The 25,785-nt window shown below is 38.2% G+C and overlaps 2 protein-coding genes across 8 annotated transcripts; one reads left to right on the top strand and one right to left on the bottom strand.

The window, feature by feature from the left end:
- The first annotated feature begins 4,029 nt into the window (after positions 1-4,029).
- METTL5 (methyltransferase 5, N6-adenosine) lies at positions 4,030-11,957 on the top strand. 7 transcript variants are annotated; one of them, XM_023259438.2, is made up of 8 exons: positions 4,030-4,152; positions 4,377-4,533; positions 6,663-6,777; positions 7,149-7,330; positions 8,555-8,637; positions 9,454-9,505; positions 11,410-11,459; positions 11,853-11,957. In XM_023259438.2, exons 2-8 carry the CDS (start codon positions 4,425-4,427, stop codon positions 11,889-11,891), a joined length of 630 nt encoding a protein of 209 aa, XP_023115206.2. In that variant the 5' UTR covers positions 4,030-4,152; positions 4,377-4,424; the 3' UTR covers positions 11,892-11,957. The 7 variants fall into 7 exon arrangements, with proteins under 7 accessions (XP_023115206.2, XP_023115203.2, XP_006935411.2 ...); XM_023259435.2 differs by having other exon boundaries at positions 11,392-11,459; XM_023259437.2 differs by having other exon boundaries at positions 4,079-4,213; positions 11,392-11,459.
- On the bottom strand, positions 11,656-20,816 carry SSB (small RNA binding exonuclease protection factor La). The gene is made up of 12 exons (XM_011285323.4): positions 20,661-20,816; positions 18,888-18,962; positions 16,810-16,913; positions 16,547-16,721; positions 15,774-15,881; positions 15,583-15,683; positions 14,283-14,354; positions 13,926-13,968; positions 13,396-13,536; positions 12,612-12,798; positions 12,364-12,495; positions 11,656-12,049 (listed from the first exon to the last, which is right to left on the bottom strand). The coding sequence occupies exons 2-12, from the start codon at positions 18,951-18,953 to the stop codon at positions 11,958-11,960; spliced, it is 1,221 nt and encodes a 406-aa protein (XP_011283625.1). The 5' UTR covers positions 18,954-18,962; positions 20,661-20,816; the 3' UTR covers positions 11,656-11,957.
- Positions 20,817-25,785: the final 4,969 nt, after the last annotated feature.

Genomic DNA, 25,785 nt, shown 5'->3' with positions numbered 1-25,785 from the left:
TAAGGTTACAGAATACAAGATAAACATATTATACTTCTATATATTATCGATTAACATTTGAACACTGAAATTTAAAATGTAATACCACTTACACTTGCTCAAAATGAAAATTAAATACTTAATGGGGGCACCTAAATGGTTCAGTCTGTTAAGCACCCAACTCCATCTCAGGTCATGATATCATGGTTGGTGAATTTGAGCCCTGCATGGGGCTCTCTGCTGTCAGCACAGAGCCGACTTCATATCCTCTATCTCCCTGTCTCTCTGCCCCTCCCCTCTCCCAAAAATAAACATTAAAAAAAATTAATACTTAAGCATAAGTCTAACAAAACATGTATAGGAGTTATATGCAGAAAACTACAGAATGATGATGAAAGAAATCAAAGAAGATCTAAGTAAATGGAAAGACACTGTATTCATGAATTGGAAGAATCAATGTAGTAAAGACATCAATTCTTCACAAACTGATATATAGGTTTCACCCAATTCCTATAAAAATCCCAACAACATTTTCTAAAATGTTTCTAGAGTAATGTTGTTAGAAAACAACATTTTCTAAAATGTTTCTAGAGTAAATTGGTAAATTTACTCTAAAATCTATATGGAAAGATAAAGGAGTTAGAAGAGTTAAAATTATTTCTTTTTTTTCCCCTACACCCAACATGGGGCTCAAAGTCAAGACCCCAAGAACAAGAGTCACATGCTCTACTGACTGAGCCATCCAGGCGCCCCAAAACAATTTTTAAAAACAAGAATAAAGTGGAAGGACTCAAACTACCTAATTTCAGGATTTATTATATAGCTTCAGTTTAATACTATGTGGTATTGGAAGATGTACAGACACACAGGTTGATAGAACAGAGTAGAAAATCCAGAAATTGACTCACATAAATATACTCAACTGATTTTTGACAAAGGTACAAAGCAATAATGGAGAGAGTGTAGCCTTTTCAACAAATGGTGCTATAGCAAATTGGACATTCATAGAAAAAAAAACTCCACTGAAATCTCAAATTTTATATAACAAATAATTTGATATGAATTCACAGACTTAAATATTAAACAGAAAACTATAAAACCTTTACAGAAAAACATAGGAGCAAATCTTTTTGAGTTTTAGGGCCAAAGAGTTCCTAGACTTGACATCAAAGACTGATTCATGAAAAGAAAAATTGATAAACTGGACTTTATTAAAATTGAAAAATTTTATTCTGCACAAAGGATTAAAAAAAGCTACAAACTGAGAAAATATTTGGAAACCACATATCTGACAAAGGACAAGAATCTATAATATATTAACAAATCTCAAAACTGAACTGTAAAGAAAACACATTCAATTAGAAATAGGCAAAAGAGAGGTGCCTGGGTGGCTCAGTCAGTTGAGCTTCCAAATCTTGATTTCAGCTCAGGTCACAATCCCAGGGTTGTAAGATTGAGCCTTGCGTCAGGCTCCATGCTGAGCATAGCGCCTGCTTGAGATTCTCTTTCTCTCTCCTGCCCCTCTCCCCAACTTGTGCTCTCTCTCTAAAAATAAAAATTAAAAGAAAATAGGCAAAAGAAATGAACAGACATTTCACCAAAAAGGATATACAGGTGGTAAATATGCACATGAAAAAGTGTACAATGTCATTAGCCATTAAGGATGTGCAAATTAAAACCTCAATGAGATATCAATATACACCAACTGAATAGCTAAAAAGAAAAATTGTGGCAACCCTAAATGCTGGCTAGGCTGCAGAGAAACTGGGTCACTCATATATGATGGATGGGAATGTAAAATGATATAGCCACTCCGAACAAGTTTGGAGTTTCTTTAAAAGCTAAACATGGATTTACCATATGACCCAGTAATTGTGCTTCTGAGCATTTATCCCACAGAAATTAAGACTTATGTTCACACACATACTGTACATGAATTTTCATAGCAGCTTTATTTGTAATAGACAAAACTTGAAGCAAACCAGATATTCTTCAGTGGGTGAATGTTTAAACAAACTCTGGTACATGCATACCACAGCAATAAAAGGAAACAAATTGTTGATACACATAACTTTAGAAGGTTCTCCAGAGAATTACGGTGAGTGAAAAAAATTCCCCAGAGTTTACATACTGTATGCCTCCATTTTATGAAGTTCTTGAAATGACAAAATTCTAGAAATGGAGAACAGATTAATAGTTGTCAGGGGTTATGGAGGGCTGGAAGGAAGTAGGTGTGGCTACCAAAGTGCAACATCATGGATCTTTGTGGTAAAGGAAATGCTGTCTTGACTGTATCACTGTCAATATCTTAGTTGTAATACCATACTATAGTTTTATGAAATGTAATTATTGGGGGAAACTGGGGGCAAAGATACACAGGATCTCTAAGTATTATCTTTTAGTGTTTATTTTTGAGAAAGAGAGAGAGAGAATGAGCAGGAAGAGGGCAGAGAGAGAGGGAGACAGAGTATATGAAGTGGGCTCTGCACTGACAGTAGAGAGCCCAATGTGGGGTGTGAACTCACAAACCATGAGATCATGACCTGAGCTGAAGTCTGATGCTTAACCAAATGAGCCACCCAGGCACCTCTAAGTACTATTTTTTATGGTTATATACGAATCTACAATTATCTAAAAGTAAAATCTTTATCTTTAAAAAAAAGAAAGAAAAAAATTGCCTTCAACTTCAGATGAATTCATTGTCCTTCCACATACCGGGCTAGTTTCAATCATTCGTTTGGCTCCACCTCCTTACTCTAGCCACCTCCTCCTCAATAGATACCACCACCACCACCACCAAAAACTAACATTTATTGGGCATTTGTTATGTGACAATTTTATGTGGTAACTTTACACAGTAGGAACTTTACATATCTTAATTCCCTTAATCTTCATAACAGGTAACTTTGAGTTTTATTCTTCACAGGAAATAGCTTCAGACACCACTCTCTCTAGTTCATTTTCACACAGCCTCATCCATCCACTCCTTTTGTTTCCCTTCCTTTAATAACGAAGCATGGCCATTCTCCAGATTAAGGGCAATTCTTTCACTTATGCACAGGATCCCATCTTTTCAGGATTCTAACTCCTTCCAATATCCTTCTTGTATTTTAATGGTTGGTTTATTTATTGGCGGGGGGGGGGGGGGGGGCAAAAAGAGGAGGGTACAGAGGATCCAAAGCGGGATCTGCACTGACAGCAGACAGCCCTATTTGGGGCTTCAACTCACAAACCGGAAGGATCAAGACCTGAGCTGAAGTCCTATGCTGAACCAACTGAGCCACCCAGGCGTCCTTTCTTCTTGTATTTTTTAAACGTCTGCTTTTCTATAAGCGCTATCCTGTCTGAATTTAGGTGTGCTCATGTCTCCTGCCACCGTTAAAACCAAAACAAAACAACCTTCCCCCAACCTTACTTAGCACCAACTATTCTCACTTTTCATAGCGACGGTTCTTAAGAACTGTTCACATTGGCTCTAATTCCTAAACTTCCATTCATTTCACAATCCACCACAACTTGCTTTCTGCTTCTAGTCTATGAAAGCTGACCCCTCCCCTTCATTTGACACACTACCCATTCCTTCATTTAAACTGTCTTCCTTACATTTTCTTACATCACCACCCTGTGAGTGTTCAACTTAAGTGACACAGGTAACCTAAAAAGAGGGAAACGAATGTAAAACAAAGTAGGGCATGAGACTGGCCAAGGAGGCAAAGGTAAGTGGGAATTGTTACTTTTTGAGACGGGCCTCCTGAGACTGGAAGACAGAGCTAAACCAGGTGTTAACACCAAGCCACCGTGACTTTCCCCCTTGCTTTCACCTTTCTTCCCTCATCCTTTGGGGGCCTGCAGGTACTCAAGGAAAGGTAGAGGGTTTTGGCCCTGTGAGAGGCGGCGGAGTCCGGTTTCGTAGCTTCGAGAAGGGGCGGCTCTACCGGCGTCCACCGGTGGGTGATGCTGCCGGGTCGCCAGCGGAACCCGTCCGCGGGGCCGCGGTTGCAGCTCGGAGCGGGGCCGCCGGGCAGCGGACATGGCCGCGCGTGCGTAGTAGCGCTTCCGGCCCCGGTCCAGGCGCGAGCAGTCTCCCGGAGCGCCCTGACGCGGCGCGAGGAGCGTTGTGTTGACTCCGGGCTGCAGCCGCTGCGGGTCTCCGAGGGGCCCGAGATCGGCTCGGTATAACCTGCGGGCGGATCGGAGGCTGGCCCCAGGCTCCGCCTGCCGCTGGCGCTGAAAGGAAAGCTTGAACAGCCTGGGCTGGGTGTGCGCTTTGCTCCCTGCCTCCCCAGTCCGGCCCCGGCCAGCGGCAAGGAGAAAAGGCGTGGGGGTGGGCGTGGGCGTGGGGCCCGGGGTAGATGGGGCGGGGGGGGGAGATGAAGGTTAAATGGGTTTCTCTGCAGATCCAGTGCCGGTAAATCCTGCGACCCCACACTTAAAAAAAAAAAAAAATGAAGAAATTAAGGCTTAAGGAACTAGAAAGTCGCCTGCAACAAGTGGATGGATTCGAAAAGCCCAAGCTACTTCTAGAACAGTATCCTACCAGGCCGCACATTGCAGGTAGGGCGGCTGGTGACCAGGTCTTTGCTTCCCAGGGTTTGTCCCGTCTACTTACTTCATAATGAAAATAGAAGTTATTTGAATACAAAGAACGTCTAGAGGAATTCTGCTCTGAGATTGCATAGCACGTTAGAGAGGACTATTTTGACACTGCAGCTAAAGACAGCCCCCCCTTTATTGTTTTACTGTTTAGTTTTCTGCACACCCCTTAACACTGTCAGACATCATTTTAATGTTTGTTTCTGTCTTTATACCATAAACTCCTTGAGGGTAAAGAATTTCTCGGTCGTGTTCACACAATGAATGAATACTAGGGTTGGTAGCCAAAGGACTGAGTTTAACAAATCCAGAATAGGTGCTATAAGGATGAGGATGCGTTTCAATTTTTAGTGACCCAGAATCATCAGTGTTAATGTAAGAGATTGATATTGGGAGTACAGGAGGAAACAGGAAAAAATATTCATATTTAGTGAATCTATTACCAGAGTCACTGAAGAGTCTTAGGAAAATTAACTTGGGAATCCCTGCCAGCTCCAACATAGTTCTGTTTCTAAGCAGTCAATGAAAATCAAGGAAAATACATGCATACCTGCACTTAATTCCAAAAGTATTGTCAGAACTCCAAGCAAACTGGCACAAAACTGTGTCTGGGTTAAGACCTATTTTCTCAATTTAGATGACTTTTTTTTTTTTTTTTTTTTTTTTTTTTTTTGAGAGAGAGAGACAGAGTATGAGTGGGAGAGGAGCAGAGAGAGAGGGAGACAGAGAATCTGAAGCAGACTCCAGGCTCTGAGCTGTCAGCACAGAGCCTGATGTGGGGCTCAAATTCACAAACTGTGAGATCATGACCTGAGTTGAAGTTGGACACTAAACCAACTGAGCCACCCAGGTGCTCCTAGATGACTTCTTTAATGTATTCTGGCTGTAGGGTTTCTTAGTGAAGTCTAATTTTTTTTTTTTTAATCCATGTTTCATACCCATGGTGTACCATGCACGTGGATGTACTAATTCTTTGAGATACCAGCTCAAAGCCACTAACACCTGCAGCAGTAATTGGGACAGCAGTCAGACTGCAATATCCCTCTAATTGTGTTTTTCATAAAACCCCTGGATCCTAGGGCATCAGTGATGGCCAGTAATTATTGCTGGGTTCAGATATCCACAGGGAGATATCAGTGGTGTTACGCTTAACTTTTAGTATATATCCCACATCTTTGTGTATTTGAAAGATTGCTTTCTGATCTCAGCAGCTTCCGCTGTGCTCCTCAGTTCTCTTATTAGTTCTCATTAGTAGATATGCATATATATCTGTAGATCATGAGTATATGTGTCTAAAAGCTATACTGTGGATATAGGACTTCTCCTTTCCCATTCTATCTTGAACTTAGGGTACCTGTGTTCTAGTAACAAACTTGTTGCCAAAAAGTTCTGTGCCATTTTAATGTTAATGTTGTTCAATATTAGTGGCTCCCCGACTTACAGATTTCACAGATCAGTAAAATTTCAAAACAGTTTGGAGACTGACACAGGGTTGCCAAGTTGATATTTTGACAAAGACATTTTTTAAACCTATTTACATTTCAACATCAAATAAAGAACTAATGTACATGTGTGTATGGCAGTGTTTTGAACAGGCTGAGGAAAAAACATTTTAACCTTATTTTTCTATTTTGAGTTTTGTCATTCCTGGCATTGTCAGCAGAGTAGTTTTTGGGAGCCACTGGTGTGCATTATTGTTCTTTTTTTTTTTTTTTTAATTTTTTTTTTTAACGTTTATTTATTTTTGGGACAGAGAGAGACAGAGCATGAATGGGGGAGGGGCAGAGAGAGAGGGAGACACAGAATCGGAAGCAGGCTCCAGGCTCTGAGCCATCAGCCCAGAGCCTGACGCGGGGCTCAAACTCACAGACCGGCTCAAACTCACGGACCGTGAGATCGTGACCTGGCTGAAGTCGGACGCTCAACCGACTGCGCCACCCAGGCGCCCCTGTTCTTTGTTTTTAAAAATAATCTGGAACACCATTTGGGGAAGGAATAATGCAAAACAAGAAATTATGTTAGTCATTTACATGAGTTGGATTTTGGTCATCAACTTCCTCTTATTTCCTAATATGTTTTTTATCTTTTAGCGTGTATGCTGTATACAATCCATAATACATATGATGACATTGAAAATAAAGTGGTTGCAGATCTAGGATGTGGTTGTGGAGTTCTTAGCATCGGAACTGCAATGTTAGGAGCTGGGTAGGTGATCCTGTATGTAATGTTTGGGTATAGGATGGCCTTAATAAGAAACATAAGTAGAATTAACTGAATTATATTTATGAGACTCTACACTATGAGATGAGGGGAGCAAGAATCTGATACTGAGTACATTATGAATGAGCAGAACAACAACAAAAAAATTAAAACACAAAATGGTTAACAGCAGCTATCAGATGCCTCCCTTATACACACCTCAGTTTCCAACCCTTGCCAGGTTGGGAAATCATGCTGTTGAAAGGCAATACTCACTCTTACTTTGCCAGTTGGGTTAAAAAAGTATATGGTTTTGATTTTGTCATTGTTTTGACTTGGGAGCTATAAGTAGTCACTCTTTGTGTTTTGTATTATAGGCTGTGTGTTGGATTTGACATAGATGAAGATGCATTGGAAATATTTAATAGGAATGTGGAGGAGTTTGAGTTAACAAATGTTGACATGGTTCAGTGTGATGTGTGCTCATTATCTAAAAGAATGTCCAAGTCATTTGATACAGTAATTATGAATCCTCCCTTTGGGACCAAAAATAATAAAGGTTAGTAACAAGAATCATGTGTACTGCTGTATTTGTAGAAAAGCAAGTTTTAAAAGTCATTTTCTTATTGATTGGGCTAAATGATTTTATCACTATTCATTAAATAAACCATCTCTTACCTATATAATTAGTACAATTTCAATTAAAAAATTTTTTTAAATGTGTATTTATTTTTGAAGGAGAGAGTGAGTGAGTTGGGGGAAGGGCAGAGAGAGAGAGAGAGAGAGAGAGAGAGAGAGAGAGAATCTGAAGCAGGCTCCAGGCTCTAAGTTGTCAGCAGTCCAACGTGGGGCTTGAACTCATAAACCGCAAGATCATGACCTGAGCCGAAGTCAGATGCTCAACACACTGAGCCACCCAGGCGCCCCATACAATTTGAATTTTTTAATGCATGGCTAGGGAATCGAATTTTTCAATCTTTGTTTTCATCTATTTGTACTAAGTGAATAGTCTTTTTACTCATTTACTATTTATACTGTGCTTTCAAGAATGACTTACCTAACCCTTATGAATGATTATAATAATCCTGTAAAGGCTGTTATACTTTTTTTTTAATTTTTAATGTTTATTTATTTTTGAGAGAGAGTCAGAGTGCAAGCGGGGGAGGAGCAGAGAGCAGGAGACACAGAATCCGAAGCAGGCTCCAGGCTCTGAGCTCTCAGCACAGAGCCCAATGTGGGGCTCAAACTCATGAACCATGAGATCATGACGTAGCCAAAGTCGGACACTTAACCAACTGAGCCACCCAGGCACCCCAAGGCTGTTAAGCTTCTAAAAACCTCTTTTTGATGCCTTAACACATGAGGGTTTCAACATGTATCCATTAGTAACAGTGACGGACTCTGGCTATTTATTTTGTGTATCCTTTGGGCAAGGAGGGTAGGAAGTTGGTAAGAAGATATGAAAAGTTTTCCCTCCAGCCCCCATCTGATTCTGATTACTATTGTTCCTGTTCTCTACTTCCTTGAAAGCTGTTAATTTGGAATATTAAAAGTTTTACTTTAGCCTTATTTAACCAAGATAGTATAATTCTGGTTTTATTCTATCAACTTTAAAAGATATTTAGATATTTTATTTATTTGTATCCTGTCTTTTTGAAGGAACAATTTGAAGTGTCTATTTTGGAATTTGGAAAAAAAAAGTTTTTAATACCTGGTAGTCATTTAATCTTTTATTTTGATAACAGATATATAATGTAAATAGGAGCTTTTTCTATCTTAACAGGGACAGATATGGCATTTCTGAAGACTGCTTTGGAAATGGCAAGAACAGCAGTGTACTCTTTACACAAATCCTCCACTAGAGCTGTAAGTTCAAATCATCATGATATTGTCAATTTAAAATTCATGACAGTGTTTTTAAGGATTTGTTGTGAATACTAATTACCAAGGTATCTATTTCTCCTGACCTTTATAAACATCTGGCACTTAGAAACTGAATTTTCCCTTTAAGTAGCTAGCATTTGTGATTAGCTTTCTCCCAGCCTTACATAACTTCTTTTGCCACAGATTTGCTCAGGCAGGAACTGTTACCAGGAAAGAGACTATGAAGTGTGGTATAACTACAGTTATAATATGTCCTAGTTAGCTAAGTCCTGGTACTCCCATTGTCCCTTTGTGTGCATGAGGGAGGCAGTAAGACCTGATTTTTAAGAACACTGAGCCTGGAGCTAAACTGATTTGAATTCAGAACCTACCTCTTCCATTCTTCTTCTTGCCAGCATGTAACATATGGGAGTATGTAAGATGTATTCTAGAACACTGGGTATATTATCTATCAATATAACATAGTGATCAAGGACACAGACTGTAGAGCCAGACTGCCTAGGTTCATATCCAGACTATGGTTTCCCTGTGTTATCCTGGTCAAAGTACTTGAATTTAGCTTTCTTGGTCAAAGTACTTGAATTCAGCTTTACCACCTATACTACTGTACTCACCGCTACACTGACAGTATTGAAATGGCTTGGTTTCTTATTTTCAAAATAGTACCCATCCAGTTGAAAAAATTTTAAGGGTCTAATGAAATATAAAAGCTTGAGAACTCAATATGAAATATTAGCAGTAAAGCAATTTTCAAAAACTTATTTTAAAAATCAGCTCACATTAACATGTTATCTTCAGCATATTCAAAAGAAAGCTACAGAATGGAAAATCAAGATAGATATTATTGCAGGTAAGACAATTTTTTAAGTTTTTCACAAAACAAATCTAAATCCTAATTATTTAAGGACAATATATATCAGCCCAACCAGATTTTGTATATAGATGCTGAGAAAAGATATTATAGAACATGTTTTCACTTTAGCAAAATTCAGTTTAGGTGATGGGTAATGGAAATGAAGTAATAGGTAATGGGTTGGAAATGAAGCAAAGGCAGGGTAGAGTGTTTGGCTAAAACTGTCTCAATTTATGCATTTTACTGAAAATTTATAATAGCACCCAACTATTTGGTCACACTGGGCTCAGAACAATATATAGCATCGTAGTGACTTAAGAGCTTGAGCTTGGAGTGGGTCAGACCTGTGTGAAATCCATTCATGGAAAGTACCACCAGATTATGCCTCATTACTTTTTTTTTTTAATTAAAATTTTAATGTTTGTTTACTTTTGAGAGCACGCACATGCACAAGCAGAGGAGAGGCAGAGAGAGAGAGGGAGACACAGAATCCGAAGTACGATCCAGGCTGAGCTGTCAGCACAGAGCCCTACTGGGCGTGTAAACTGTGAAATCACGAGCTGATGTCAGATGCTTAACCAAACGAGCCACCGAGGCTCCCCGATTACTTTTCTATTTCAATTTTCTAATTGTCCCTGAAGTCAAAGAACATGAAGCTTTTTTCTTTTAGTGGGGGATAGGATGTAATCATCCACACTGTAAATGTTTAATACATTTTTATTAATAAATTGGGTAATATTCACAAACATCAAAATGGGCAGAACCTGTAACTAGGAGCTAACTGTAAATCCAAGTAATTCGGAAGGCCTGAAATAAGAATACAATAGGGGAAATATCTTTATTTGATAATAAACTGTCCAGGATTAGCACTGTGGTATTAACCATGTAACTAGATCAGGTATTATTAATAATAATTAGTAATGTAATTATACAGTCTTCCTATTTACCCAATACTGTCATTCTATACCTAGTTTAAGGTATTAGAATATGCAAGCTGGAGCACCTTAAAACAATTCCACATATACCAAACCACTGCCTTGCTACTCCAAATGTTGTCCTCAGACCATACTATTGACATCACTTGGGAGAGAAGTCTTGCATAATTCTAGGGTCCACCCAGACTTACTGAAATACACATTTCAAAAAGATTTGATTTGAAGATGATTGACTGCACATTAAAATTTGAGAGCTGTAGCCTATAGAGTTAGAATTTATGTTGGGAAACGTGAAGAATAGGCTGTCTCATTGCCATCCCTCTAACAGTGTTAAGTTTGGAGAACCTACGTTATTTCTTAGATTATGAAAAATGGATTTTCATTTGAGAGCTTAGTAGGAAAATAATTACTTACTACCAATACTAAAATCCAGAGAAGAAATTAAAAAATAAGCATGATTATGATCGCCAGCTATAGATTATTAGGAAATTAAAAATAGAAAGGTACTATCTCTTTTTTGTTCAACCGTTTTGGTTTTTAATGTTTATTCATTTTTGAGAAAGAGTGCTAACAGGGAGGGGTGGAGAAAGAGGAAGACAGAATCTGAAGCAGGCTCCAGGCTCTGAGCTGTCAGCGCATAGCCCAAGATGGGGCTCAGACCCACAAACCATAGATCATGACCTGAGCTAAAGTCGGACGCTTAACCGACTGAGCCACCAAAGCACCCCAGCTGTTACCCTTTCACACTCTTCCCCATAACCTCAAATTATGGTATAAATGACCAAAATAACAAAAATGCCAAACTCAGTTAGCCATAGCTAATCTCAGGGAAATAGCAAGTCAAATGTTCTCCTTACCAGGGTTAATTTAAGTACTTCCTTAATTTTTTGAATGTATGTATATATGTCAGGGGTGGTAAATGTTTAGAAATGTAATTTTTATTCTTAGATGACTTTTGTTTTATAGAGTTGCGATATGACCTGCCAGCATCATACAAATTTCATAAAAAGAAATCAGTAAGTCTCTTGATTCTGGCTTATCTACATTCAGTACTGAAGAACTTTTCAATGAGTGTTTCCAGTGTTAACAAGTTGCCCGAGTACATAAAGCCAGCAGGAGATAGAATAATTATCTATGGGAAAACAGCCAATATTCTGGTTTAAGTAAATTCTTTCTCATATGCTTTAGACACAAAAATTAAAAAAAACTAGGTTTTTGCTTTTTTATATAGTACATATTTTATTAGTTTGTACTAATACATTCTCATATTACAAAGGCAATTTACTGGAAAGATCTTTTGATATTTAAATCATTTGAAATAACACAAACAAAACTATACATTAAAAAAAATCCTCATTTGTATAACAAAAAAGACAAGTTAAACAACAAAAAACTTTCCTTTCTTACAGGTGGATATTGAAGTGGACCTAATTCGGTTTTCTTTTTAAAAGCGTCTAAAGACAAAAGCAGCTTAAAACCTAATTAAGATGAATAAAAATTTTTTTTTTACTAAACTACTGGTCTCCAGCACCATTTTCTGTTTTCTGTTGTTTTAATGCAGGTTCCTCTTCTTTGTCTGTTTCTTCTCTTGCTCTTTTTGCTGGTCCTACACAATAACAGAATTTTTGTTATGTTCACTATATAGGCATTACTCTATTTTAATACTGAGCATAATTATCAAAAATAGTTCTGTTTAAAAACAACTTCCCAACACCAATGAGAAGGCTTTTCCTTTAGTACAGATCTTCTGCTCTCTAAACTTATCTTCCAAACATCTTTGTTTTCTACTTGTAAAACAGGATAACTTGTGTAAAATCACTGTCCAAGAATGTCACTATACAGAAGTTGAAAAACCCACATTGCTGTTCTTTCCCACAAATAATTTCTCATGAAAGTACCAGGGGACTTAGAAAAACTTACCGGATGCACCATTTTGATCGTGTTCATCATCACTATCAAATTTTGTTTTCTTGCCCTGAAACTGTACTTTTCCTTTAGCTGACCCAGTCTGGGCAGCTTTATTTCCCTTTCCCTTTCCTTTAAATCTGCGACCTATAGAAACATAATGAGAAATCCATTAAGAAATATTTTAAATCTCTTGTCAGTGTCTCTGAACAAGCAAATGAGTTAAAATAACCAATGGTCAAAGACAAATCGGAACTAATGACCTTTTGACTTCCATTTGTTTAGAGATTCTTGTTGATCTTCTATGATTTTTTTCAATGCTTCTTTTTCCACATCTCCTTCTAGTACTTCCCACGTCACTTCTTTGTTCCTTAATTGTAGGTTACCATTATTTGCATCTTTGGCTTTATCCAGTGCTTCCTTAGCTTTTTCTTTAAAAAGAATTATCCCCTATACCAAAGACAATGAAAGCCACACCCTTAAGGTTTTTTTTAGATCCATAGTTAATTCCTTTGCTCAAGTTATTTTTCCTACCTTGCAAATCTTCTATGCCATTACCAGTTTCAATGAATTTTACTAAACTTCAGAAAGGAAGTTACCACAAAACTCATAGTCACTAATATCAACAGTTATCCATAGTATAATTCAGAAAATATCAGACATCACATCCAGTGATGGCAGTAACAAAATGGAAAGTAAAAACTATTTCATAAACACATTAATTAAAAAATTATTTTATTTCTACTAATGTTGTCTTCTAAAAGATAAGTTTCAGGGCACCTGGGTGGCAAAGTCGGTTAAGCGTCTGACTTCAGCTCAGGTCATGATCTCACGGTTCATGGTTTCGAGCCCCACGTCAGGCTCTGTGCTGACAGCTCAAAGCCTGGAGCCTGCTTCAGATTCTGTGTCTCCCTCTCTCTGACCCTCCCCCACTCATGCTCTGTCCCCCTCTCTCTAAAGAAGTAAACATTTAAAAACTAAATAAAAAACAAACGTTTCTATGGATTTTTAAACTGATTGCTAAAAAGCACATGAATGTTTCCAAACCTCTTTTGCTCCTCTGACAAAGTCTATCCATTTTATTTCACCATGACTTGAGAAAAGGATGTGCAAATCCTCTCTACAGGTCTGATCATCTAACTCCCCTGAAAACTTCAGCAAGCAGCCAATCTTCTCTTCTAGAGATTTCTATAAAAACATACAAAGCAACAAAGAAGTTTCTTAAAAGTAACCCCAAACGGCTTAAACCACTCTATACCTAATACATGGAAAAGGCTATAAATTAAAATGTTATTTTGAAGTAGTTTAACAGTGCATTTTCCTATGTCATCCCTTGTTCCACAACAGCTTGATTTTAACTTAATTTCTTCAACAAGTAATATTTACTTAGGTATATATGTTAATAAATAAATCTAGTTATTAAGTTACTTCTCTGGATAAATCATGATTTTAGGCAATATTACTGGGCTATGACTTTCGTACAATAACAACTATAGACATGCCTCAAAAAGTCCTCACTTTTTACTCTCATAAATTTGAATTAATGATTTCTTTGGATACCAATAATACATACTTACCATTTCAGCATGTTCTGCTAACTTTTGTTTTTCTTCTTGCTCTCTACAAAAGAAATGTTAGAACGTTTCCTTTTACTGCACGAAAAAATTAAATCCTGAGAAAGTTAACCTCAATCACGATCACACACTGCTTAGTAATCAAAGCCAGTCCGTAAGTTTTCTGATTGTTCAAGGCTGGAATGCAACACAATGTGGCCCCCAGATTATCAAGGCAGCTTAAGATCTCAATGTTTCACTAGCAAAAGAAAAATCTGCTACTCATTTCAGAACTCATCATCAAGCGCCACTTCCCAGAACCATTAACTCTATCCCTGTTAAACCTTTAAGGAATTAAAATGACTGGCTCAACGTACTTACTGTTTAGCTCGTAATTTAGCTTCCACTTTATTTTGCTTTCTTTCTTCATTTTTTTTTGCAAAGTAATCTTCCCTAAAGAACACAAAATATAGGGACTGAGTTCATGAGAACAAAGATAAGATGCAAATTATTTTGAGTGATTTAAGCACAGGAAGGAATGTTACATTTTCTATCAACATAATTACCTAAAAATTCAAAAGATGTCAAGGAAGTTACTTATTTTAATAGCTTTACTAAAAACCAATTCATATTCCATAAAACTTACAACTTTTAAAAGTCTACAACTCAGTTTTTTTTTTTTTGTATATCCAGAATTGCACAACCATCACTACCATCTAATCTCAGAACAAAAAGAAACCCAACACCATAATAATCTCACACTGGTTTTCTCATTCATGTGTAGGAAAAAAAGTAAACTAGAAGTTATGTAAATTCTTTAATGTTTCATAGAATTTTCTACAGTGTTACTTTCACAAAAGGAGAAAATTCTACAATTTCTGAAACCCAAGAATAAGATCTATTATGGAAATTACATTAAAAAATACTTTTGAGGGTTAACACTGATTGCACGATTCATCAGTTTTCTCTAAGTCCATCAGATTTAGCACATGGCATTTAAAAGACTGCGTAATGAGAAAGTAGGGGACAATGGCCTAACTTTACCACAAAACGCTCTGGTTTGTCCCAATTTTTGACACATACACACACACTAAAGAATGTGGTCCAGAGCACCTGGGTGGCTCAGTACGTTAAACCTCTGACTCCTGATTTCGGCTCAAATCATGATCTCAGACTGAGCCCCGTATTAGGCTCATCCTGAGTAAGGAGGCTGCTTCAGATTCTCCCTCTCCCTGTGTCCCTCATCCTCCCCTGTGTGGGCACTCTCTCTCAAAAACAAAAACGTGATCCAAATCCATATTAAATAGTCCTTTGTACTAACAAATATAGACATGTACAGACTATGAGAACTAAGAACAGACTGGAAATTGTACAGGGATTGATTCTCTAACCACACCAAAAGCCCAAATTGTACTATCTAATTTGATTATACGTTTTAGATGCAAAATAAGTACTAAAACTTAATCTTTATTAACTGCTAACAGTGAAAAGGTACTAAAAAACACTTAAGGTCTCAAAGGACTAGTAGTTTCCACTGATCAAATGTCAAGTATTTATCAAGGAATGCCCAAAGATACTAAAAATATTGTCCTTACAGGAGATGCTATTCCAAATTCTATATGCCAATGTGTCAACTCCATATAACTAAGCAGCCAAAAGAAACATCAGCATAAAGACTTACTTGAAAAGTATTAGCAAGTCTGTGTCTTTATACTTCTGGCCAGGGGTGTCAACAAACTTCTTAGCAGATTCAATACTCTCAAACACAACAAATATTGATCCCTATGAAAAGGGGAAGAAAACCCTTTTTAAAAAGGTATGTCCCATATATTTTTCAACTAGATAAAGTCTGTTAATATCATACAACTGTACCTTAAATGCTTTGTGCAATGTTCTTCTCATCTGAATATTTAGTACTTGACCTTTATCTTCTAACCATTCTTTTATGTCATCAAGGGTTGCATCAGTTGGGAAGCCTTTCTGTGAAGAGTAGAAAGAAATGGACAAATGACTTCTCAGGTAAACAATTTATCAGAAATTCTGACTCATTCTGTCTTGAAACCAAGCCAAGGATACACATATCCATCTCCCTCTGTCCCTTAAATGTTTAACAACAGCTCTAGTTAAGAGCCACTGTACTCCAGTGCAATAAAAGTGACTAATTTAGAATTTGCTTCAAAATAATCTACTTGAGACAGAGATAAAACAAGATTAATTGCGTGTTAATAACTGAAGTTGGATAATGGTACATTATACAGTCAATCTACCTTTGTAGGTCTGACATTTTCCAGGAAAAAAAATTCTACTTAAAAAAATTAAGATGCTAAAGAAAATTACTATCAAGATTGGCTACTGATAAATAAGATGTTGACAGGCACTGGGTGCTTACAACATGCCCAAGATTTTGTACAATGGTATATAAGGGTTTTTTTCATTTAATTCTCAGAATAGTTCTATAAAGTAAAAAATATTCTCCTCGTTTATGAAGATAAGGCTTAGACAGGTTAGGAACATTGCTCAGGAACACACAGTAAATGGTAAAGCTATGATTCCTGAGTCTTTATCCTTATCCACTCTACCAAATGGTTTTTCTAAATAAGACATATTTAAAATATAATTAAGTGCGTTGTTAAAGGCCTACTTACAATATACACAGATCTGTTTTTTACATCATTCTTATATTCATCAGTCACTTCAGGGAGGGGTTTGCTTGGAGATCTTCTGATTTTAGTTTTATCTTCACTTATTTCCATGAGTTCAGCCTTTGATTTGCTCAATGCTTCTACTATCACATTAAAGTCTGTTGTTAGACGGTTTAACCTGAAGAATATATATAAAAGGATCATAAAACTTCATAGTAGCACTTGTTAACAGAAAACTCTAAAGATGATTTTAAAAAGGTTTTTACCTATTGAATTTTATCATTATCTCCAAAGGTACCCAGCCTTCATCCAGTTTAATCTGTTCCTTTAAAAATTTGTCCCGTGGCAAATTGAAGTCACCAAAATAATACTGCAAGATAATTACATTATATTTCAGAGCATTGTATAATATTGACTCCAATTCTGAAGCTGTTTTTTTTAATTACCATTACATCACCATGTTCTATTCTTTAAAAATACATGTCATAACTTAAGAATAAACATTTTCTCCCAAATATACTATAATGAAACATTTACAATACAAATTAAAAAGATAAAACCAAAAATTTATTACTGAAACAATGTAATTAGCAGATATGTGAATAAACTATCAAGTCTTTAAAAACATAGTTAAGGATTTAGTATATGAGAAGCCTCTTGTTGCAAATCAGTGTGTGAAGAACAGATTGTTAAATAAAAAGAACTGGAATAAACTGATTAATCTCTCTAATTTTTAAAAGTTAAAAAAAATAGGCAAGTGTTTATTTAAGCATAAAAACACTATTTCTCAGTATAAAAGCAAAAAAGACAAGAAAACTATACATGGAAAGACCCAGGTATGACTACTTGGAATGCCAAAAGTAACTAAAATGTAAAAGACAAAGAAGTTTGTTAATAATTCTTATAAATCAAGGGTGAAGAAAAAACTCTGAAAACCCTAATAGAAAAATGGGTAAAGGACATCAAAAAATTACTAAGAATGTAATCTAAACATATAAAAATAACACTTTTCACCTAACAAACTGGCCAAAATTCTAAAAACGGGAATACCTAGTACTGTCCTGAATACAGACAAATGGTCATGCAGGTGGAGATGTAAACTGGCGATAAGTATCAAAGGTTTTAAAAAATGTGTATGACGCTTGAGCTGGAACATCTCCTTATCAGTGAACATATTTACCCAGATTTATATATAAAGATATTCATCACAGAACTCTTACAGCTAAAAAAAAATAGAAATACCCTACGTCAAACAGGGGACTGGGTAAATAACTGAGGACACAAAACTTTACTCCCCCAAAATGCATCCATGTGTGATGGGGAAAGGGAAGGAAATAAGAATTATGTTAGTGTGAGCACTGACCACAAAGTATGAAGGGGTATTCATTAGGTTTTTAACTTTGATTACTGCAAGAGAACAGAATTTGAGAGGTGGCAGATAGTGGAAGGGACATTATTAACTCTGTCTATACACATCTTTGTACTTTCTAAATGATAAACTGAAGTTTGTAATTTTTCTTCACAAAAATTATAATGAAATTAGTACAAAAATTTGTAGCACAGGATATTTTAAATGGCAGAGAAGTGCAACTTAAAAAGTTCTGAGAATTGCAAAAACCACCAAATAATATGATCTGAAGTTCCTCGGTAAGAACAGAAAACATTAAGAGATAATTTCCCACAGAGCCATTGTGGACACTGAAAAGCTTCAATTTAAATATAATACCTAAGTTCAAAAAAATGCTGACTGAAAATAGACACTCCCTCTCTCTCTGCCCCTCCCCTGCTCTTGCTCTCTGCCTCTCAAAAATAAACATTAAAAAAAATAGACACTCTGTTAAAAGTTGTAACAGCCCAGAACTTAGCTTAATTGGGCAGACAAATCTACTAGGACCTTCAAATAGATAAAGTGTTATTTAACAGAGAAGTTGCTTTACAAAGAATTTTTACTTTATTATGTGCCAGGAACTCTTCTGAATGTTTTACATTTTATTAACTAATGTAATCTTCACAACAACCTCAGGAGGAGGAGGGTACTATTATCCTCACTTTATAAACTGGGGAAGGAAAGCAAAAAAGTAACATTAGTCTATAATGTTACCTTTTGAAAGGTTTGCAGGTCTTGGATTTCATAAACTGATTTCACTAATACAAAACTCTACACTACTGTGAGTTCATCTAATTCCAAGTATCAAAGACAAACCAGATGTTTAATACTCTACACGAAATGTTTAATAGGTCAGCATAGTGAAATTAAATGTTCCTTCTGCATTTGTTTTGAGGCTCTACATTTCCTTTCAAAGAAAGAGCGCATTTTTGCAATTTAATATCACAAGAATCCTACCTCAATCTGATGACAGATTTTGGCCTCGAGAGCAGCCATTTTTTCATTATCACCATTTTCAGCCATTGTGGCTATCTGCAAATTTTCCCAAATTGGCATAAAGAGATTATTATTTTTTTTACATACCACTCAAGACTAGAAGAATGTTTTAAAGCTATCAATTATTTTCTAAAAAATCAACAATTTTTAATTTCACAGTTTCAATTTCTCTACTCAATTCTCAAATTTCAACAAAAGAATGTTGGAATAAATGATGGAACATTGAAAAGGATAGATAATCTGCAACCCTTTCAGTAAATCACGTTTCCATCTCTATAACAAAGCAAGTAGTTATCTTCACTTAGCTGATCAAGAAAGCACTGGGCAAAAACTCCATTCAACTCCTTACCAACCATGTCCAGCTTTAAGCAGATCACCATCTGTCAGTATATTTCGATCCATCTCAGTTCTATTTGTTTGGCGTGGGTTGCACGTCTTTTAAAATTACTCACAGCTGACTTACCAAAAACTTATCAGCGAAGATTAAGTATCATAATGATACTTGAAAAAAATCAAATATTACCATCAGGGTTAGATTAAAATCTGTATGTTAAGGAACACGTGATAATTTAAGAATCTGGGGGCACTAAAATAATGTTACGCTGGGGGTATGCCCCCGAATTCACCAATATATTGGTTAGCCTTACAACCAGTTTTCTGTTTCACTTCCCTGACATTGGCATTGAAGGAAAAAGTGAGGTTGTGAGGCTGGTTTGCTAGGGAGCACAAACCAAGTTTTCTGACTTCAAATGACTTGCCTCCAGTGCTCTATTAAACCACCCAGTCATCCACATTCACAAAAATATATTTGTAAGAACTCATAAGGATAGATGCCACTAGTTGACTCTAGTGAACGATCTTTGGTACACTTCTTCAAGTTCCCGCTTTTCACACTGTAACTGCTATGCAGCAATCTGGATGCACACTGGAAGCTCCTATAATAGGTATTTGTATGGTGCCATTCCACTATAAAATTTGCTCGATCTTATGCATTGTTTGCCGACCACAACCTACATTCCTAAATTATTACCATGATCTAGGGTCCCTTACAAAGCAAAGGATGAAACAGGTAAGAACTGTTCCGTCGTTACAAGACTTCTTAGGCCTACCCAATTTTGAAACTTACGTTTCACAAGATAATGTACAACTAGAAGTGAAATATTACCTACACTTTCTCACTTCGCACAGAATCCTTGACGTGAGTGAACGAGGGACACTAAAGACCCTAGAGAGGTGACGCTAGAGGAACACCTGCGGCCCCCATTCCCCGACCTCCAGTTGGTCCCACGGGATCCAAGGGCGCCTCCGGCGATTCACCACAGCCAACCACCTCAGAAACTGAAAACACTGCCCTAAACGTCCACCTTCGGCGACACCGAAACACGGAGAAGGTAGGAAGTCGAAGACGCAGTGGGAATGCCGGCAGCCTCCGTCCAAAGAACCCGCCTGAGTCCAGTCCCAAAGCAACCACTGGCCCGCTCCGACCCCAGCACGTGCGGGAAACCCCGGTTCCTGCATTCCTCTCGGGCCAGCTCTGCACCTCGCCGCGGCCCGCGCCCCTCCGCGGCCAGCCCTGCGCGCCGCCTCGGGCTGCGGCCCACGCGGCGCTCGCCCGGAACATGCGGACCAAAGGAGTGGACGCACCCGGCGTGAGGCAGAAAGGCAAGGGAATGCGCCGCAGCCACGCAAAGCATATCCTTTTGTACTTCTCTTTTGCCACCCTGAGTTGCTCACCTTTAAGGTCCGGGTCCCACAGAGCCACGCCACAAAAACACTAACAGCGACAACAACGTCCCCACTTCCCAGCGCCGCCGGCTGGCCTACCGCGCGTAAGGAAGATGGGGGCCTTCCCGGCAGCCCTCGCGGCCCAAGTGGGCGGAGCTTCGGGCCGCTGGAGCCAGCGCCGCGTAAGGAGTATGCGCGCCGGCCGTGGGCTCCCACGGCCCGCGAAGTCCCGCCCCCTCGCCAAGGAGATTGGTTTGAAGTGTCCTGCAGGGTGGTGGAGAGTGTTAGGGTAAATATATATTAAGTATTTCTAGACCGCGTTTGTATCTCCGGTACTTACTTCGGCTCTTCATGCGTATGAAGTTTTGGCTTTTTTTCAGATTATACTTCTCAAAAAATTTGTTTTACTTGATCCGTATATATATCTAAACTTTATCGCGTTGTGATAGTTCTCAAAAAAATGGCAAGTGAAATTTTTTAAAAATCAGGGATTCAGGAATCTTAGGGTTGAGAAAGCAACAGAGTAGAGCGTTTAGGAGCTGGGACTCTGGAGTCCGATTGCCTGCGCTCAAGTAATGGCTCTCCTTGTTTACAGACTTTTTCGTTGAGCGATTTACTCAGCTTCTCTGTCCCTCATGTATCAAGTGGGGCCAATGATAAATATTACCTACTTCATACAGTTGTGAGCATTAAACGTGATACAACATGTTCCTTACTGGGAACTGCTTTGCATATAGTAGGAGGAGCAGGTGACGTTAATTTAAAACAAAAAACGTAATTTTAGAAGACCAAGATGCCATCTAATGCAGAAATCAATTGCCTCTGCTAGAACTCTTTTCTATTAGTATAATTTTTGCACGATAATATAGTCACTAACGGAGTTTTTTTTCTTGTGAAGTAATCTTTATTTTCCCCTCAGTTTTCTTGAAAATTTGAGATCCCTAAGTGATCTCAGGGCTTTTTGGCAGTCCCAAAATAGATCAAATATATTTATTTGGGGGAAAAAATGCAGTTACAGATTCAATCCAGACATTGCGTCAAGATGATGAGAAAAAAATTAGGTATACTCAGGTAATTTTAATTCAAATTAATCAGGTTCTCTTTTATTCACTCATCAAGTTCAGTACTTATCTAGTCTCTACTTTCTGCCAGACTTAATTAAAAAGTTAATTTTCTTTTTTGATCAAGTCAGTGAGAATTTAGGTATTTAACAAAACACATCAAATATGTGTCAAAGTACTCTCACTCATCCATTCAGCAAACTGTTTTATTACATACCTACTAATGTCCTGGTACGGAGCTTAGCACTGGGAATAAAAAGACCAGACTCTGCCTAGAAACAGTGGCACCTAAACAAATGTAACTGCTCCTTTATGCCCTATAGTGTCTGGGTAGAACAGCAGGTACAGTCTACTTCGAGAAACCACGTTTACTGCGGGACATTTATTTACTATTCCTATTGGGTCCCTAGTCCTTTAGTCTCTCTCTCCCCTCCCCTCCCGCTTCCATCTCTGTTCTTCCCTTTCTCTCCCTACCCCCACCCTCCCCTTCCCTCTCTCTTCCAGAGGCCAAGCTTCCTGGCTACACAGCTGCAAGCTTCATTTTTTCAGAAAAAGCACCATGAAGACTTTCTTGCTAATATCCACCTCTTTCATACCTTAACTTTATAGGATAATATACTAAAGGACCATCTCTTGGTACCTACATTGAAATAGATGAAATTCATACACATAATGCTGAGTTAAAGAAAAAAAAAAACTTTTAGAAGAAATCTAAAATGCCACTTACAGTGGCATTCAACACATACAATGGAATTTAGCCTTAAAAAGGAAGGGTATTCTGTCGTATGCTACAGCATGGATGAACCCGAGGACATTGTGCTAAGTGAAATAAGCCATTCATAAAAACACAAATATTATAGGATTCCACTTAGATGAGGTACTTAGAGTAGTCAAAGTCATAAAGACAGGAAGCTTAATAGTGGTTGCCAGGGAATAGAGGAGGGGAGAATGGAGAGTTACTGTTTAATGGGTACGGAGTTTCAGTTTTACATGATGAAAGAATTACGGAGATAGATGGTGGTGATGGTTTCGCAGTATGAATGTGTTTAATGCCATTGAACTATACACTTCAAAGTGGTTAAGATAGTGTTAAACAACAAAAATTTGTTGCCTGTACAAGGCTGATGTTACAAACTGTATCAGAGTCCCAGCAGGAAAAAGTGATATACTCAACTTGGGTAATTTCAAGAGTTTAATAAACCACTTTCTACAAAATTGTAGGCAGGGCATAAATAAACTCTGAAGGATAAGGCAGTATCCTAGGACTAGTAACAATGAAGGTTCTTTTACCATCCCAAGGGCTGACTGAATAAAACAAGGAAGTGGTGACAAAGAGGACTGTTTGGAGAGGGCCCTCACAAGAGGCATCCAACTCATGCCAACACTGCAGGGAAGGAGCCAGGGGAATAAAGGTCAGAGTATGTTGCCCCTTTGCTCCAATCTGTTACCAGTACTCTCCTTCAGCTGGACCCAAGCAGAATGCATCGCCTCCCCCGTGGAGACTGGATCTGGAGGAGCAAACAGAAGATCCAGCACACAAAACACAGGAACACACTTTGTCCAAGGGAAGGAAGAGGATATTTATACTGATTTCTCAAGATCAGAGGTGGATTTACAGTGAAGCTAATGAAGTTTAAGCTTCAGAGCCCCTCGGTTACATAGGCTCTTTCCAAAGCCTGGGAGGAATCCTAGTAACACGTTCATGAGATAGTGTTTTTGTTAAATTTGCAGAAGTAAAATATTTTAACCAAGATCATTAAAACTGGTGTTCTTTCAGGGCGCCTGGGTGGCTCAGTCGGTCGAGCGCGTCCGACCTCAGCTCAGGTCAGGATCTCAGGGTTCGTGAGTTTGAGCCCTGCATTGGGCTGTTTGCTGACAGCTCAGAGCCTGGAGCCTGTCTTCAGATTCTGTGTCTCTCTGTCTGCCCCTCCCCTGCCCGTGCTGTCCCCTGCCCGTCCCCTGCTCTCTCTCTCTCTCAAAAATAAATAAAACATTTTAAAAATTTAAAACTGGTGTTCTTTCCATTTCAAATTTCCCTCCATCCCATTTCGCCTAGTGTCTGATAGTGTTAAAGCGATATGGGCATTTTTCTTATCTGTTTAAGAAGCAGTTGAATTGAGAATAAGCCATTATATCTATAATTTGAACAGATGTTTTAGAACATTTCAGTAAAACGTGAGGAAATTACAGGTTTCAGAGTTATTTATTTATTAAAAAAATGTTTAATATATATTTATTTTTGAGGGAGAGACAGAGCGTGAGCAAGAGAGGGACAGAAAGAGAGGGAGACACAGAATCCGAAGCAGGCTCCAGGCTCTGAGCTGTCAGCACAGTTATTTAATAAAGAACTGAGAAAAATTCATAAAATTAATGGAGTATGAAGATAAAGTGATAAAGAGAATGGTAGTGGGCATAATTTTGACTTCAAGAAGCAAATTATACCAAAAAATTTTTAGATCCTCTCAATAGCAGCAATTTACTAGGAAGAAGAATAAATTCCAAAAAAGAAAGGAATAAGCCTTTTGGATTATTTACAATCCAATTAATGAAGAGGAGAAAATCATAACACATTGTAAAATGTTTTTTAATTTTTAAAAATATTCATTTATTTATTTTGAGAGAGAGAGCACACAAGCAGGGGAGGGGTAGAGAGGAGAGACAGAATCCCAAGCAGGCTCCGGGGCATCAGCTCTGAGCCCAGCGTGGGCTTGAACTCACAAATTGTGAGATCATGGCCTAAATGGAGATCAAGAGTTGGACGCTTAGGGCCGGCTGAGTGGCTCAGTCAATTAAGCGTCTGACTGTGGCTGGGGTCATGATCTCCTGGTCAGTGGGTTCCAGTGCCCAGTAGGGCTCTGTGCTGACAGCTTGGAGCCTGGAGCTTCAGATTCTGTGTCTCCTTCTCTCTCTCTGCCCCTCCCCAACTCACACTCTGTCTCTCAAAAATTAATAAACATAAAAAAATTAAAAAAAAAAAGTTGGACACTTAACCAACTGTGCCATCCAGGTGCCCCCCCCCCCAAATTTTTTTTGAAAGAGAGAAAGTGCTGGAGCTCCTGGGTGGCGCAGTCGGTTAAGCGTCCGACTTCAGCCAGGTCACGATCTCGCGGTCCGTGAGTTCGAGCCCCGCGTCGGGCTCTGGACTGATGGCTCAGAGCCTGGAGCCTGTTTCTGATTCTGTGTCTCCCTCTCTCTCTGCCCCTCCCCTGTTCACGCTCTGTCTCTCTCTGTCCCAAAAATAAATAAATGTTGAAAAAAAAAAAGAAAAAAAGAAAGAGAGAAAGTGCGTGTGAGCGGGGGAGGGGCAGAGAGAGAAAGAGAGAGAGAGAGAGAGAGAGAGAATCTTAAGCAGGCTCCACACCGAGCTCGGGGACTGACTCAGGGCTAAATCTCAGGACTGTGAGATCATGACCTGAGCCCATATCCAGAATTGAAGGCTTAACTGACTGGGCCACCTGGGTGCCCCCAAAATTAAATTTTTTGATCACTTAAAAATAATGACAACAAATATCTAAAATTATACCATTATAATGAGTGCCATCAAGTAACATTTATACACCCTGAAATCTTACGATCAATATGTGAAAAAAATGATAGTTTTCCTAAATTTGATAATACTCTTTTTAAAAAATGTTTATTTATTTTGAGGGTGGGCGAGAGCACACATGGGGGATGGGCAGAGAGAGAAAGAGAGAGAATCCCAATCAGGCTCCACTGTCAGCACAGAGCCCAACTCAGGGCTTAATCTCATGACCACGAGATCACAACCTGAGCTGAAATCAAGAGTTAGATGCTCAACCGACTGAGCTTCCCAGGTGTCCCTAAATTTGATAATACTCTTAAATATTTACAAAGCATCGTCAATAGCAATGCCTTTCTAAGTAACCAATAATAAAAAGCATCCTAGAGAAATTCTAACTATTCTAGAGGAAATATCTTTGTACCATTTTCTACAGAAAATACTCTTTCTGTAGAAAATGTTACAAAATTATTGTTATATACAGATTGATCAAAACCTATGAAGCCAAAAGTGTAGGGGAAAGTATTAAAGAAATGTTTCTGGCAGTTAACTA

This window comes from Felis catus, chromosome C1 (genome assembly GCF_018350175.1).
Source record: "Felis catus isolate Fca126 chromosome C1, F.catus_Fca126_mat1.0, whole genome shotgun sequence".
Lineage (NCBI taxonomy): Eukaryota > Metazoa > Chordata > Mammalia > Carnivora > Felidae > Felis > Felis catus.
The sequence above is the reverse complement of the archived record's forward strand: the minus strand, read 5'-3'. Positions and strand labels throughout refer to the sequence as shown.

Coding starts and splice junctions, on each gene's coding strand:
- SSB (XM_011285323.4), bottom strand. CDS start 18,953: ATGGCTGAAAATGGTGATAATGAAAAAATGGCTGCTCTCGAGGCCAAA. Junction 13,969..14,282: donor GCTAAATTACGAGCTAAACA/GTAAGTACGTTG, acceptor TTTCTTTTGTAG/AGAGCAAGAAGAAAAACAAA. Junction 12,799..13,395: donor TTGTCAGAGGAGCAAAAGAG/GTTTGGAAACAT, acceptor TCTTTGGTATAG/GGGATAATTCTTTTTAAAGA.
- METTL5 (XM_023259435.2), top strand. CDS start 4,425: ATGAAGAAATTAAGGCTTAAGGAACTAGAAAGTCGCCTGCAACAAGTG. Junction 8,638..9,453: donor ACAAATCCTCCACTAGAGCT/GTAAGTTCAAAT, acceptor TGTTATCTTCAG/CATATTCAAAAGAAAGCTAC. Junction 11,460..11,852: donor AATTTCATAAAAAGAAATCA/GTAAGTCTCTTG, acceptor CCTTTCTTACAG/GTGGATATTGAAGTGGACCT.